Below are 16221 nucleotides of genomic sequence, written 5' to 3' on the forward strand. Positions count from 1 at the left end.
AGAAGGTGTGACTCCCTTTGGGATGTGTGATACATAAGAACAGGGATTGGGGCTGTGTGGTGCTAATCTGATTAAAGATCTTCCCCACCCATTCATCCCCTTAATAGACCTCAGGTGGAGCTAGTTAAAGGAAGCTTGAAGCTCATTTGTAGGAAGGCCCACACCCTTTTGCTTAGTAGGTGCTAAGCCCCAGGCCTACACCCTTTTGCTAAATAGGTGCTAAGCCCCTGGCTCACACCCTTTTGCTAAATAGGTACTAAGCCCCAGGCTCACACCCTTTTGCTGATTAGGTGTGAAGCCCCAGGCCCATACTCTTGCTGATTAGGTATGAAGCCCTTGGGCCCTAAACAGGGTGTGTGTGTGTGTGTGTGTGTGTGTGTGTGTGTGTGTGTGTACACACACACACAAACATATATGTATACCCTGAGGGTAGCCATTAAGCTCAGAAATGGAGAGACAGAGAGACAGGAAGAGAGAGAACTGGAAGGGCTGAGAGAAAGGACTGCAGGGACATGGAGAGATGCAGAGACATACAGAGAGAGAAAGAACCACAAGGGCTCTGAGAACTGCAAGAGCTTCTGAAAGCTCTCAGAACTGCAGGAGGAGAGGACCAAAGCAAGCAAACAGCTAGGGTTTGTGAGTGAGTGTTTACAGGAAGGCCCCAGCGGAGGGGAAGATTACAGGATGGCTTGGCTCCTTGCTGTGACATTGTGCTTTAATTTCCTTGCTGTTACATTGAAGTGGACTTACTGGTCTTAGGATACAATTGTTGTGATGTCGAATTGGAATTATTGGTTTTGGGATTTGATCCTCTGGTGTCTGAATAAATGTTTTACTTCTTCTGCCTTCTATATAGAGAGTCTCTTATATTTTGCAATATCAGACTATACAGGCATATTCATGGTCACCATCGATACCATGAATCTTGCCTTACTGATACAGGCTCTGACTTTCCCTAGTTTCTTTTTCCTCTATGGTTCTTGGTGTAGCTTTCTAAGTGATCTCACCTCTGATAGGTCACAGAGAACTAAACTAGGCCAATGGGGCCCTCCCCTCCCCACCTCCCCTCTTTAGCAACATTGCTTAAGTAACTGGGGGCCAAAGCTAGTATAAGTGAGAGCTGTGATTTCTGTCTGGGAAGCAGCATGAGCGCTAGAAGGAAGGTATGTCCCTAAGGATTATCCTTTTCTCCCACCCTGCCCGTGGCCCTGAGGTCCAGGAGGTAGTAAACCCATGGTGTAAACCTGTTCAGCTCATGGCTTCTAAAGCCGAGAATATCTTCAGAGATCCTATATTCACAGTCTTATAATAACCGATATTTATATAGAGCTCTGAGACGGCAAAGCTAGGTGGCATAGTGAATAAGCTCTGTGCCTGGAGTTGGGAAGACCCCACTTCAAATCTGACCTCAGATACTTACTAGTTGTGTGATCCTGGACAAGTCACTTAGCCTCTGCCTACAGTTTCTCAACTGTAAGATGAGGGAATTAATGCACCTGCCTCCCAAGGTTGTTGTTAGGATCAAATGAGATAATAATTGTAAAGTTCCTAGCACAGCAGCTGGCACATAGTAGGTGTTTAATAAAGGCTCATTTCCTTCCTTTTACACAACCTTTGGAGGTGAATTCTGCGAGGATATTATTTTCTCTGTTTTGCAGATCCAGAAACCGAGCTTTGGAATGGTTAAATGATTTCCCTAGTGTTACACAACAAGTGAGGCAAGATTCTCACATGCAAATCTCACAGATTGAGCTGGAAAGTATCTTTAAAAACCATCTAGTCCTCGCAGAATAGATACAGAAATGAGCCTAGAGAGTAGAAATGATTTACCCAAGATAACACTGCAGGGAAAGCAGCGGACGAGATTTAAAACTAAGCCCAAATTCAGAGACTTTTCCCCCTTTGCCACATTGCTTTGATGCAAAATGACAGCCCCAGGGATGGAGGAGTGCTTTGCCCAGGTTTCCAATGCCAATGATTAGCCCTGAACCAAAGTATTGTGTGTGTCTCACCACTTCTAAAGCAGGGATAAGGGTCTCCCTTACTGAGAGTTCCTATGTATAAGGTGCAGTATCCAGAAACTAAGAATGGAAGTGAGATTGGACTCTAAATCCAAAGTCCATGGACCTGAATTACAGAACTGGAGAGGGGCGGAAAAAAGACAACAGAAATCTGGGACTGCCTTTATTGGAGCTCAGAAAGTCATGGGAATTCACCTTAAGACAGAGAGGGCCTGAAAAGAAATAGTTACCATGGAGGAGGGACCCAGGATCCCAGGAGCCATTTCTGAGGAAGCCTGCCTGCCTGCAAGCAGCTTCTCTATCCCCTTCCCAACCACACACACACACACACACACACCTGCCCTAGCCCCACCTCTGACTCTCAGATGCTGCCAAGCTTCTTTTATCCTACAATTCTTTGCATTAACATCATTTCCTACAGAACCCATAGCTAACACAAAAGTGTCAGGGGTGGAGCCCAGGGACAGCAGAAGCAGATCAGTGCTGCAGATTTTGAGGGAACAGCCAGTGAGACGGTTGAAGACAAAGGGGTGGGAAGTGGAAATGGTGGAGGGATGCTGGCAACAAAGGGAGGGGCATCAATGTAGAGGCTGAAACCAAGGACTGTCCCCATCTCAGCCAAATCTGGAAGGATTTATTGGAGGGGAGGAGGTGGAGAGGGTCATGAGGAGAAGGTCACAGTCACAGAGTCCTTCGTGTCCAAGGCACTGGATGAAAGAACAGCGGGTGGAAAGTTTGAAGTCTCCCTCCCATAGGCCAGTGTGGGAAAGCGAAATGGTATGTGAGAGGACAAAGACACATCTTACACGTCTGTTGCTTGTGCAACAAGACCAGGGTAGGGGAGACACCACAAGCTTGTGACCTCCCCCCCCTCAAAAAAAACCCACATGATAGGATCCAGTTCCTCTGGCCTGCAGAGGAAATGAGCGACAGGCTAGCCCATTCGTCTCCAGGGAAAGAGGATGAATGTTCTGCCCCATTCCATGCATCCATAGTGTTGCAAGGCAATAGGAGAAAGAAGTAGCACATTGCCCTCGAGGAGCGCTAAAGGTCTCTGCAACCCCCTCCAGGGGCCAAGGTTACCAAAGCACAGCCCCATCCAGGTTCCCATAGCCGGGCTCAGCCCTCAGTCTCCAGTAGGTGTTATTGGTGACCCACCACTCCTTTCCATTGCCATCTGTTTGCCTCCTGCAGGGAGGAGAGGGGAAATATGGGAGACAACCAGTGGAGCAGCCTGGAGGTCCTGCTTCCCACATCTTCCCTCCCCACTCTGATGTTTTGGAAAGCTCTCTACGGGTCCAGCTGTCTTTGCTGTCCGGTCTAGGCAGCCCAGAGGATTTGGAACAGATTTAGGGGAGGGGAAAGGCAACAGGACCTAAGGAGGGAGGAGGCCTGGGGAGATGTGGGCTTTTTTAGGCACCTGAAGAATCGAGCCTGGTGGGTGATGTTATTCTCCTCCATCACTTTGCGGCGGTCTCGTTGAAGCTGTTCGATCCTCCGTTTTTGGGATTCGGCAGCCTGAATATTCCCCTCCTCTAGATACCTGGGTGACCAAAGTTCCATCAATAACGCTTCTCCACCCCAAGACTAAAGCGACCTTCCTCCCACCTACTCAGGCTACCCTCAGCACTCCCTGCAGAGAGACCCTGGTAGTTTCACTACCCGAGGGAATGCTCTCTTCTCTAGGCAGGGATAAGGAGAAGTGTATGAGAGATCCTGCTTCATTTGCCTTCTATATCACTGAAGGGAGCAGCAGGGGCCCCAAACTGGGGCAGAGACTTTGGTCAGCCAGATGCCCTATAGCAGGGAGAGCAGACGGTCCTGAGATGCCTGACCTCTGGTCTGGCCGAAGCCGAGTGTCGGTGGAAGGCAGAGAGCGCTTCAGCTCAGCTGTCAGTTCGTTCAGCTCCAGGGCAAACTGTGTAAAGCCAAAGTTCCGCTCGTGGTCCTGAGGCATCAAGTCTGGGAGTGAGAGGGGGTTAAGCTGATTAGAGCTGGAGAGAGAATGCACATGGAACAAAGACCTCAGCCTGCATATCTCCCCACTAGTCCCTCTGAGCCTCCTTCCCCTCTCCCCACAATACCCTTTTAACCCTTTGAGGGTGGGTACTATTGAACAATGCCATAGCTGGAAAAAACCGTGGAGAAAAAAACTCCATCCCAGGAGAACAGGTGGACTTCCTCCTGATCCTGAACCAAGGGGCTCTGACCCGGGAGGCATACAAAATTGGAGTGAAGAGAGCCCTGCCTCCCGAATCTCCTGTCAGCCCCACTCCCCTCTTACTCGGTTTCCAGATGCACTGGCCACCAGGTGGGGGCCCTCGGTACAGCCCCTCATGCCACTTGCCAAAGAGCCGGTGGATAACACGCCCACTTTTGCTGAACACAGCCCCTTGTACCTCATGGACACTGGAACTCCAATACTTTGCCTGGGAGTAGGAGTATCAGGAAAGGGAAGAAGGAGGCGATCAGTCCAGTGGGCAGACTCCACTGTTCCAGCATGACCTTACAGAAGCAGGAGCAGGGCTGCCAAAGGCTTCCTACCTTACAGAAGGTGATCTTGCAGTGGCAGGAGCTGTCCTGAGTGTTTCGAATGAGTACCTCCCCGTAATGTTCAATCCAGCGCTGGCCACTTAGGATGTTGTGGATACAGGATGTGACCTTGTTCCACTCAAAGTGGTCCCCAAACCTGGAGAAAACAGAGTGTGTAGACAGCTGGGATGGATCGATGGATAAGGTCACAGTGAATAGCCAGCCTCCTAGCCCAGCTGCAAGGGATGGCCAAAGCTACTGACACAGAAACTTCCATATGTCCAGGATTCATCAGTGCAGGTTGTCCTGTCAATCTCCCATCCGCTGACCTAGAATATAGCCCTTCTATGACTTAGTGAATAGTCCTCAACAGCTGCTGTAGCTACAAAATTCATACCCCTGTGGCCAATCCACTGATGAGAATCTCTGAACTTTACCAGGCTGGGCCTTGGATGATAAGCAATTTGAAACCTTGCCAGAGTCTATATTCTACTGGCTCATCTTTGGAAAGCCCACTAGGGATGAAACACCAGTGCAGGGTTTTCACAGCCTTTCACATAAGTTTATTTAGCTATTTTCTACAAAGTGCTTTTCTTACAACATCCCTGGGAGATAGGTATTGCAAATAGCATGAAGCCATTTTACAGAGGAGGAAAATGGAACCCAGAGACCTTAAGAAACTGGCCCAAAGGGAATGAGTTAGTAAGTTGGGTACTTGAAACCCAGAACTTCAGACAACCAGATCTAGAACTCTTGCCATTGCACTCTGTTTCTCAGAGCAAGTTAGGCATCGTCATGTGGATTGTTTCCTCATTTTCCATCCCTCTGTGCCCTGCCCCTCTCCTCTATGTTCCCATGAAATCCATCCTGGAAATTCAGTTGGTCTAAACCTGGTTGACAGAAGTGGGCGGGGACCACTCACCGGGGAAGTCTGACATTCACAGTCCCCACGGGTACGATCTCAAGGGATTTCCCCCAAAACTTGTTCTTCCACTTCATATCTAGATTATGGGACATGGCAGAAAGGCAGAAGGGAAATTGGAGAGAAATTCCTTCTGGACAAGTTCCAACTCTGTCATACAGCCCTCACTTTCATTTCATTCCTAAGGGTTTTTATCCCACCCCTGCTCTCCTGTCCCCTGCCTTTCCTGCCCATCCACATGCCCACCTACCCTCACCTTGCCAGAAGATGAAGTTATCTGACTCTGCATGACAAGCAGATATAGGTGGATGGTGGGAAACCTGGAGCAGAAGACAGTGAGATTATTTCTGGGTTGCCCTGAAGGCTCTTCTAGCACCCCTTTTCCTCGCCCACTCACATCACCTGATCTCTGCTTCTTGCCATATTTGACTTCCTTTATTTTATAACACGAAATACAAGAATATAGATTTAGATTTATTTGAGAAGCAACTTGGCATAATGGACAGAAGACTAGCCTTGTAATCAGGATCTCCTGGAGTCAAGACCTGTGTACATAATAAGAGATGTACAACCAGAGCAAGGCATTTAAGCTCTTAGTGCCCTCACAAAACTCTACAGACTACAAGTTATAGATGAGTTCTCAATCTGCATTGATGGAGTGAATTTCCTAGTACCAATGAAATCCCAAGTCTATTCACCCACCCTCAATTATATCTATTTACACACACACACACACACACACACACACACACACACCAGCGTATATTGAGGAAAGGGAATGCTCCTAATTCCTAATGAAATCAAACGTCTGGTTCCTCCCCACAAAAAATAAAATAAAATAATTTCTATGAGTGTGTAGACAGTTGGGATGGATCAATGGATAAGGTCACAGTGAACAGCCAGCCTCCCAGCCCAGCTGCAAGGGGCTGTTATCTACACAGGTACATTGATAGGGAGAGTTTTCCTCAATGAGAGTTCCCCACACCAGTAAAATTATAAATATATGCACATAGTATTTCAAAAGTCTTAATACCAGCTTTAAGATTTTTGAGAAACTGTACATATGTATGGATGAATGGATGCGTGTATTCCCATACATGTATATATGTACTGTACTATATGCATACGTGTGGCATGTGTATATATGTGTATGTATGCATCCTGTGTGCCTACGTATGTATGTATAGATTTTTCCTGGGTCTCTCCAAATTCTCCAGCTCTGGCCCACGCCCAGCCCACACACCTGCTCACTAATGAATCGGAAGCCTCGGTCTGGCCGCTCACACTCATAGGTTTCCCCCAGAACAGGATTGAAAGGTTTGCATCCGGCCCGGTGATAGGTAGAGGAATAAGCAGAGACAGCAAAGGCTGCAATGTATAACTGGGAAGGGTGGCAGACTTGAAAGATCCGTTAGTCAAACTGGGGAGGGGGCGGCAAAGAAAGGGAATCCCTTCCCACTACCACCCAACCTCCCTTTCCCTGCCCCCCGCCCCAGACTAGGATCCCCAAGAAGGGCTAGGCATGTCGCGAGTGGGACGAAGCTATCTTGGGAGAACGGACACAGCCCTAGTCTCTAGGCTTCGAGTCCTGGGGTAGCCTTGAGCAAGTGTGAGACTTGGAGCAAATCGCTGATGCCAGCTCTGAGGTTCAGCTTCCTCCTCTAGAAAGGAGGGGGTTGGACTCAGAGCGCTAACTGAGACGTTCTAAGATTCCTGGTGGGGGAGGACACTGGGGGCGGGGGCGGAAGCTGGTCCCCAGCGCGCCAGCGAGCGAAGGAGGAGGCGAGGCTCGTACCATGCGTTCGCAGGGGTCTGGCGTACGGCTCGCTTGGTCCAGCAGGTTGCTGTACTCGAGCTCCTCACAGAGCCGCTGAAGCGTGTTGAGGGGCTCGTTGAGCTGTACCGGCATGGATACCTTGGACAGGTCTTTGCCAATGTTGTTACGCAGAATATTCCACAGGCTCACGTCGGTCCCCGGGCCGCTGGCAGCGGGCAGGCAGCGCCGCCGAGCGGGGAGCCCGGCTCCCCCTGGAACACAGCTGCCTGACTCCCCCCGCCCCACACCCAGTCGCGTCAGCGCCGCGCTCCACGCCCAGGACCGACACGCGCAGCCACTAAGGTCGGCGCTATCTGACTATATTGCACTTTGAGCGAGACGCGGCGGGCTGCATCGACTACGGGGATCATCCATCCTCTGCCCTCCCTCCCTGGAGCAGTTCGATCCCCGGGAAAATCTACCCAGACCTTAGGGGACTACCTCGATCGTGGGCCCTGGGGCATACCCTCCTCGCCCTTCCACCCCTGCCCCCGCCCCGAGTCCCCTCTGGCTTTGAGCATTCATAGTCCTTCCCCAAGGCCTCAGAGCTCCTGGATACAGGACGCCGAAAGGGCAGGAGAATAAACAGAGATTGAAACTACCCATCACCTTTCCTAATAGAGGATAGCCAACCTCCTCCAGTTCCATTGTCCCTCCTCTGTCCCATACCCCGGGGCTGGCACCTTTCTGGCAGTGCTCAGAGCTCCCGATGTCCAGCACCTCCTCTGACAGGCTAGTGGTGACTTCACTGGTGCAGGACTCTTCCTCTGAGCCCTAGGTGAGAGGAAGGTGGTACTTCTCTGGGGACTCTGGAGTCTATACTCAAGCCTCTGGTGGAAGGGGAACTGGAAGGTTTGCCTTTGGGGTGGGAAAGGGGAAAGACTTCCCTGAGCCTCGGACATCTGATCAGTGGCTGGGTTGAAGAGGCGAGGGTGCCCAGCTGACTAGTGGGAGGAAGACGTAAGGAGGAGGGCTTAAGGAATCCATAGGCTCAAAATCCCTAAAACCCACTCTAGTCCTGTGGGGTCCCATTCCCTGCCACCCTAGGGCCTCCCTCCCCTCTCACCTCATTCTCTGAAGAGCTGGCAGAGAGAAAAACCTCGCAAGCATCAAAGAACTCTGTATGGGAATCGGCCAGGGACAGGACACTGCGCTGGGAAAGCTGGGGGGTTAGCTCTCGACCTTTCATGTACAGAGCCTCCTGCTACAGAAATCAGAGATGAGTGTTAGGGTGGGGTACCTTGTGTGCTAAGTTCAGCTGTACTGCTTAAAAGTCCCAGGTGAAGAGAAGAGGGAGGAGGAAGGATGGGAAGACTGGTTTTAAGTCCCCCGACACTTCCCTTTAGAAAAGAGACAGGAAGTCCCCCCGCCCCTTCTCATTCTATGATATACTCTAAGTAAGATCTTCCAAATGGAAGACAAATGGGGGTGGGGTGGGGAAGGAATGGGGAGAGAGACTAGGAGCTAGGATTGCTGGGTTTCACATGTCCTAGGCTTTAGTTTCCCTTCGGACATGAAAGGTAAGAATGGGGCAGAAGGAAGTTGAGGAAAAGGATTTCCAGGGACCTGACCCTGACTCCTCTCACCTCTTCAGGGTTGAGGGAGCTAAAGGAATCAGCTGTTGTGTCAGAGGAGATGGACAGGGTATGGGAGCGTCTCTGGCCATCTGGAACCTCAGAGACCTATAGGAAGAGGCATGGAGGAACCTCAAGTCTTAAAGTGGCTAATTCTTGGACTGATTCACACAGGCTGTAGCCATCTATGGTTACCTGTATTAAAATCACACACACACACACACACACACACACACACACACACACACACACACACCTGGCATTCTAGTAACCAAGCCCTCCTAGCTTACCTCAGCTTCCCAGCTCTCTGAATTCTAACCTGTTGGTCACCCAGCCTCAACAGTCCCTCTGGCCTTCCACCCCTCTCCCTTCACCCCCTTCAGCACCTCCCAACTCCTTGTGTTCAGGAACACAATTCCCCGCCTCACCCCTAGTCTCTGCATCTCTGAACCCTGGTGACTGGCCCGAAGTCGATCCCATTCAGCAGTGAGGGCAGCCAGGACGCTGCTGAGAGAGCCATGCACTGCAGAGGGACGGTGAGAGTCAGGGTCCCCTCTCCTTCCTGAAGCCCTTTCCTTTTTCTTCCTCTTCTTCCTCCCCAGGAGCACTGCACACTTACCCTTCTGTGCTAGGACCCAGAAATTTCGCTGCAGGTGGGCATAGTCTGTTGGGGGCAGCCCTCGAGGAGTAGAGGGCTCCCGGGATTCCAGGTATCGAGACAGGTTGGGAACTGAACCATGGAGACGGCCCACCTGGGGTCAGGGAGGAAGAGGAGGATCAAAAGAGAAAAAAAAAAAACAAATGTCGAAAATTGTTTTTACATGCAAGTGGGAAATAAGATGTACAGGCAATGGGATATAGAAATCTATCTGGCCATAAAAGAAAGTAAGGGGAAAGGGAATGGGGGGAGGGGGTGGAGTGAGGTAGTAGAGGGGAAAGCAGACTGGGGAAAGGGGCAATCAGAATACATACCATCTTGGGGTGGGGGGAGGGTAGAGATGGGGAGAAATTTGTAACTCAAAATCTTGTGGAAATGAATGTTGAAAACTAAAATTAATTAATTAATTAAAAAAAAACCCCTTCAGATTTTTCACCTGCCCCGATCCCCTCTGCTTTCCAGGGGCCCCATCCCTACCCCACCACACTCACCCTTCCAATGGTGTCATCCTTGGCGTAGCTCTGAGTGCACCACATTCGACTGGTTCTCTTCCCCTTCTTGGGTCTCTCAGTGGTCACTGAGGCCTGGCGGGGTGTGTGGAGGGGTGGGAAGTCAGTTGGGAAGGGAGCTGGACCTGGGGAGTGGGGTGGTAAAAGAACAGCAACGTACAAACCCCAGGGAGAGGAGCAGAGAAATACACACATGGGAAAGAATATAGTAGATGAGTAAACGGGCAGACAAACCAACAGATGCTTCCAACGAAGGAAACAGACTGACGGACAATACTGAGGAAGAGGGTGAAGAAAAAGCAACGGAAGTATAGCTAAACCAGAAGTAGCCTATGGACTATTAGGGGCCGATGGAGGCTTCCAGGGATGGGGCTGAAGTGGGGGAGGGGGAAGCAGTGGCCTCCCCAGAAGCGACGCTCCCAATGCCCCAGTGCCCTGCCCTTCCTTTGCTTCACCTGGTGGGTGGAGATGACGGGAGCAGACGGGATTCGGTGCAAAGATTCCAGGCTCTGGAGTAGTTTATGCAACTCCTGAAGTTTCCCCTGGCATTCAGAGAGCTCTAGGGAGGAGAAGGGAAGGGAGGAGAACTAAGGAAGAAGGTTCTTCCTCTCCGACCACATGCCCTCAAGGTCTGAGCCTCTGGATGCAGCTTTAGGGATCAACTTTCTAAAGAATACTTGCCCCTCAGGGTGTGGGTTTTGGCACCCAAACTGAATCACTCCGCTTAGCCTTCAATCACCCTTTCACCAAGTCTCCGTTCTGTTCCCTAAGGCTTCTGACTCAGGTTTTATCCTCCACCACTATCCTCTATATCACCCCTTCTTCCTTGAAACCGGTTATTTTCCCAGCTTATAATATTCTTCCCCACCCATCTCTCTAAAAATAATGATGATCACTAACATTTATATTGTGCTTACTATGTGCCAAGCAGTATGGTAAGTCTTTAACAATTAGTATCTCATCTGACCCTCACAACAGAGGTAAGGGCTATTACTTTACAGATGAGGAACCTGAGGATAAGTAACTTGCCCAGGGTCACATGGCTAAACTCAATATGAGCTCAGTTCTTCCTGACTTCAAGCCCAAGCACTCTATCCACTGTACCACCTACCTTCCTCCTCTTGTCCCTTCCTAATCCATGTTGGCCTCCTCCAAGAAGCCCAATTTGATTCACACAGGCTTTCCCCGGTTCCCTCCTCTCTATTGTCTTCCGTTCCCCAAAGCTAAAGTTTAGGCTTCCCTGTGTTCACCTGACCTTGTCTCTCTCTCTTTGTAAGTCCTCTTTCCCCAATCATCATGACCGCAATTGTCAAATATTAACTGTGTGCCTCCTATAAGTAGGGAAGGAACCTTCAGTGCTCTTGTATAGTCGTCAGACACAAAAAGCCATAAGGCATAGCCCTTGATCTTAAGCAGCTTAATCAACCAATCCACAACCATCCAGTTAGCGCTTCCTATGTGCCAGGCACTGTGCTAGGTTAGGGGGGAATACAAATAAGTAGCCAGTCCAATTCCTTAAGAAGCTTACATACTAATACCACCCATATAGGGGAAAGGTGTCTAGAGAAGGGCTCCCCTAGAGCGTGTCCTACAGCTTCCCCAACAAACAGGGGGGTTCTTTGGGGATAGGAACTCAGGAGAGTGAAGCTTATAAAGGAGATTTTGATTCTGGCGGCACCTCTCACCATGGGAACACCGATCTAGTCCTTCACTGTCTTTCAGCCAAGATGACACCTTGTCCCGAGAGCCGAGGCCAGGCAGGGCAGAGACATTGTCTGTGGATGCCAGGCGGGCACTGGATGCCTGCAGGAATGAGTCAAGAATCAGACTGGATGGGTGCAGTCTGAGTCTCAGCCATCTCTCTCCCACCCTAACAACATTCCTGCTCTAGGATTTACCTTCCGGTTGGTGCTACTCACTGGTAGCTTTGGGCATCTGGCCATATCTGGGCGCTGTGCCATTCGGTGGGCACAGAGCTGGGCCACCCAGCTTTGGAACAGCTCCTGGGATTTGATCTAAGGGAGAAGAGAGTGGGAGATGTAAAGACAACAGAACTCCAGGTCTGCAAAGTGAGGTGACCTGAGGCCCAGATCCTGGATAAACAAGTCCATTTTGATGTCTCAGTCTTAAGTAGCTGAGGGTCCCTGTTTATTTATCTCCCCAGAGTACTGCTCATTCACAAGTGAGAGGGGAATGTTAGTGTCTTTTTGATTTCTTTGGCAACCACCCTCTCCCCCAGCCCCTGCCCCTTCCCTCCCACTGCTCTTGCCTTGTAAAGCTGGGTTCCATCTCACCTTGAGGTGGTAAATGTTATCCTCAGTGTCAAGGTCAATTCGCTGAGCCTTCTTGTTGATTGACATGACAGACAATCGGACATCGATGGAGCCGTGGAGCTTCCCCTTGGCAATCTGGAGGAATTAGGAACAAGGGGAGCTAAGACAGAACTAGGGTCCTACCTCAGCCCCACAGAACGACCCTCACCCTGCCCCTGACTCTAGTCTCCTCTAAGTCTCTAAGGAAGGATTTTGAAATATAGTTTTCCCACAGCTCGCATTTCTTGAGGAATTAAAGCTTTCCAAAGTGCTCTCCTCACAACAAACTCCCTGACGTAAGCTATACATGTCAAATTGCCATTCCCATTTTATGGATGGGAAAATTAAAGCCAAAATCGGTTCTGTAACTTGCCCAAGGTTATACTGGTAATATGTCCAAGCAGGTATTCTAATTCTGGTCTCCTAATTCCAAAAACATCACTCTATCATACCACACTCCCTCCCCCAGCTCGATGAGAATGGAGAATTCCCCTCATTCCCAAACCTCCCCCCAGCAACGTGGAGTCAGAGATACCATTCCCAGCCCAGACACCCTGACTCCTTGCCACAGGCCCCAACTCACATCCTGCCTAGTGTTTGCATAGCGAAGGATTCCATCCTCCAGAACAAAGTATCTCTGTGGAACAGTCCAGGAGGGGCAGAGATCCATAGAAAGAGAGCCAGAGATAGGAAGGAAAATAACCAAAGGTTCATCTTTGTAAATTCTCTCTTCCTTAAAAGACAAAAGGGAGTGAGCCGGGTAGTGAGGAGCCCCTCCCCTTACCTTGTGCCAGCCCTTCAGGGGCCACTTTCTCTTCTTGAGCAAATGACCTTCTTGCCTCTCTGCTTGGGAGCCTTCTGGCCCCAGTCTTCCCTGAGGCTCTTCCACTACTTCCCATAGTTCCAAACCCTGGGAGCAAAGAGAAGCTTCCTGGGGAGATCTGCTTCTCCGGACATGTTCCATCCCAGCTCTTAGCCCAGCCAGGACCCAGGGGCCTGCTCCCCACTCCTGCCTCTCCTGTGTATCCCCTCCTCCCTCCCTTTGGAGTTATTCCCAAACCCTCATTGACATGACTGGGTTGAGTGTCCTCCATCTCCCCCTTCCCAAGGCTAGCGGCAGCCCCTCGGACCTGCTGGGTGATGTGCTTAGAAGGCTGGGTGCTGTCTGAGAGGGAGGGAGCAGCAGCCCGATGAGGGGAGCCAGGGTCCTTCTCCTGGCTATCCATTCAGGGGGATGAGGAAGTATCCGATCAGAGTAGTGGGCAGGGGGAAATGTCACCTAATGGTCCTGAGACTGTCCTGGAGTAAGAGAAAGGCCATCTTGGATAAGTCACCTTCTTCATTCACCTCAAGCCAGCCCCAAACCCTCTAGGGAAATAGAATACTGACCCTCAGCCCACCATCTCTAGAACCCAGCATCACTTTTAACCTCCCTACCATCTCTGCCCCATTTTCCCAGCTCCCTGTCAACTTTGACCCTGGGCTAGTTGGGAATTTGTGGGCAAGCTGATTCTAAGAAAGCCACAAGGGGTGTGCCCAGCCACACCCTGGACATACACACAACCAAGCTCTGGAAAACACTCTACTTTTGCCGAGACCTGGGGATGTGGGAGGAAGAGGAAATGGCATGAAGGGGAATTGGGGAAAGAGACAGACAGGGTCTAAATAGACAAAGATCAAACAACCAACTACCATTTATTAATATGTGCTAAGCATCTTATCAACTTTTCCCTAAGGAGTTCCCTTCCCCCGTTCCTCTGCCAAGTGGCTCCTCTGCCATGATTACCTGAGCAAAATCTTTCCCACCTTCTCTTCCCCCTCCTTGCCTGCCCACCATACATAATGCCTAGTGGAGAAACTGAGGCCTGGGGCAGAGCAGATGCCTTTTTCTCCCTCTACCCACCTGTTCCCCTCCCACTATTCATTAACCATTCCCTAAGTTCTTCCTCCTCCCTTCCTCCTTCTTAACACTCCTGGACCCAAGTCCCCAGGGCACAAAAATAGAGGTGCTATCCATCTCCTAAAAGAATAAGGATAGAAAGGAAATGAGACTAGAGTTAGTGGGGAAGCTGTAAGTGGGGACAATTGGTGGGCAAGAACAGTTCAAGGTCTTCCCAGGTCCTGCAGCAGTGCCCACTGGTGCCATTGGCACCAACACTGGCCATCCTGGCACCACAGCTTGATCAATAATGCATAAGTGTGTGTGTGTGTGTGTTGGGCTGAGGTGAAAGAAAAAGGTGTTATCCTGAAGCTAAGATTGTTGCTCAGGTGATCTTAAAGAGACTGAGACACCAGGCACCTGAGGAACGAAGACCAGCTAGGTGATAGCAATATGGAATGTGAGTGTTGGAGGGAGGGCTGCCCAGCGGGACGAGGTTGGACAGAAGACTAAGCCATGGGGGAAGCTCCTGGATCCAGCTACTGAAACTTCCCCAAACTCTGCCTGGCGGTTTGGGGGTATTTGGCCTTGACGGGGGTGACAGAGTCAAAGGAGACGGGCACCTCTCACAGAGCCAAGGGGGAGGGGAAGGTGGGATAAGGAACAAGGTGGACAGCTCCCTCCCTTCCTGCCTCCCCACGTCTAGGTAGGTAGGCAGAGACCGCCCACTTTCAGGCAGACCTGGACCCCTTTCTCCCAGGAATGCCAGGTGATGTTAACGTGACCCCCTTACCGTAGTGCCCATGGACTGCCGGGTCTGCCTGCCTCCCTGCACTGCCTCTGAGTCACCGTCTCTCTCTGTGAGCTGAGCAGCGGCGGCAGCTCCTGCAGGAACCAGGAAGGAAGGAGACGTCGTAGCCTCCACTCGAGCCGGATCTCCCCACCTCCTCGGCCCCCCTCTATTCCCCCTCCCGCCAGGCCCTGGGCATCCGGGGCTCAGCTCTGCCCCCCCGCTCCTGGGAGGACTCAGGGCTGAGCGGGTGTCCCAGAGGTGAGGTGGGGGTGGCAGTGAGTGGACACCACCGACTCCACTGGGAACAGTTCCAGAAATGTCAGGAAAGGCAGAGAATCGTTAAAGGAGGGGCCTCAAGGCAGAGGAGGCAAGTAGCTTATTCAGACTGCTGCTGCCTTGAGCCGACTTGATGCCTGGCATTAACCTGACCTAAGCTGGTGCCTAGTACTATTTCAACATTAATTAATTAACCAATGCCTCACTAAAGATCTGAAAATGGACTACAGATTTTGGAGCTGGGGGTGTCAAATGGATAGTTGAAGAGATAGGTGCCCTGATACCTGGGTCTCTATGGCAGTGCCAGCTTCCCCGGGGCATTCTGCCACTCCCAGGGCAATAGTACAGTCTAATGGTGAGAGCCAACAGCCAGGAAGCAGGATGTCTAGGCCTCCAATATGAAATTGAAACCTCTCCAAAGCGGGGAGGGGGGTGATACAGAGGCAGCTAGGTGGTGCAGTGAATAGAGCATCAGTCCTGGAGGCAGGAGGACTTGAGTTCAAATCCACCCTCAGACACTTACTAGCTGTGTGACCCTGGGCGACTCACTTAACCCCATTGCCTCCAAAAAAAATGAGAATTAATAAAACAAAAAGGGGTGATGCTGCCTAAGTCCTGAGGGGAGTGATAAGGCAAATAAGGCACCGGGACAGCATTTCCCTGAGACACATAGGATCTCCAACATGTAGGACTGACATGGGGACCTATCTACAGAGTTTGTCTTAGGGAAAAATGCCCAGGGCAAATGCCAGCTTTCTCCCTTAGTGGTGAGGAGGGAAATGGATCCAGTATCCTTCAACCTCTCTATCATGACCAACTTTTTAGATTTTATTCACACTAAAATAGAATTCACTGATAGCCAACAGTTCAAAGTGACAACCTCCACAGGTTTGTATTTCAACATTTAAGCTAAAGCAGAGGATTTTCTG

The 16221-nt window shown here is 50.6% G+C and overlaps 1 protein-coding gene across 2 annotated transcripts; it reads right to left on the minus strand.

Moving 5' to 3' along the window:
- Positions 1–2171: 2171 nt before the first annotated feature.
- OSBPL7 (oxysterol binding protein like 7) lies at positions 2172–15173 on the minus strand. 2 transcript variants are annotated; one of them, XM_036755430.1, is made up of 23 exons: positions 15017–15173; positions 13475–13643; positions 13129–13254; positions 12928–12981; positions 12327–12440; positions 11931–12047; positions 11718–11835; positions 10488–10591; positions 10015–10107; positions 9485–9617; positions 9294–9388; positions 8878–8973; positions 8358–8495; positions 7975–8065; positions 7271–7518; positions 6719–6856; positions 5732–5795; positions 5476–5554; positions 4566–4710; positions 4306–4450; positions 3857–3983; positions 3442–3564; positions 2172–3209 (listed from the first exon to the last, which is right to left on the minus strand). In XM_036755430.1, the coding sequence occupies exons 2-23, from the start codon at positions 13568–13570 to the stop codon at positions 3101–3103; spliced, it is 2553 nt and encodes an 850-aa protein (XP_036611325.1). In that variant the 5' UTR covers positions 13571–13643; positions 15017–15173; the 3' UTR covers positions 2172–3100. The 2 variants fall into 2 exon arrangements, with proteins under 2 accessions (XP_036611325.1, XP_036611326.1); XM_036755431.1 differs by lacking the exon at positions 13475–13643 and having other exon boundaries at positions 15017–15068.
- Positions 15174–16221: the final 1048 nt, after the last annotated feature.

The sequence above is a fragment of the Trichosurus vulpecula genome, chromosome 4 (genome assembly GCF_011100635.1).
Source record: "Trichosurus vulpecula isolate mTriVul1 chromosome 4, mTriVul1.pri, whole genome shotgun sequence".
NCBI classification, from domain to species: domain Eukaryota; kingdom Metazoa; phylum Chordata; class Mammalia; order Diprotodontia; family Phalangeridae; genus Trichosurus; species Trichosurus vulpecula.

Bases quoted from the DNA above. Each gene is read 5' to 3' on its own strand.
- OSBPL7 (XM_036755430.1), bottom strand. From the start codon at position 13,570: ATGGATAGCCAGGAGAAGGACCCTGGCTCCCCTCATCGGGCTGCTGCT. The intron at 8,974-9,293 runs GTGAGGCGGGGA...CTCTTCCTATAG, and splicing joins CAGAGATGCAGAGACTAGGG to GTCTCTGAGGTTCCAGATGG. The intron at 3,984-4,305 runs GTAAGAGGGGAG...TCTCACTCCCAG, and splicing joins CCAGTGCATCTGGAAACCGA to ACTTGATGCCTCAGGACCAC.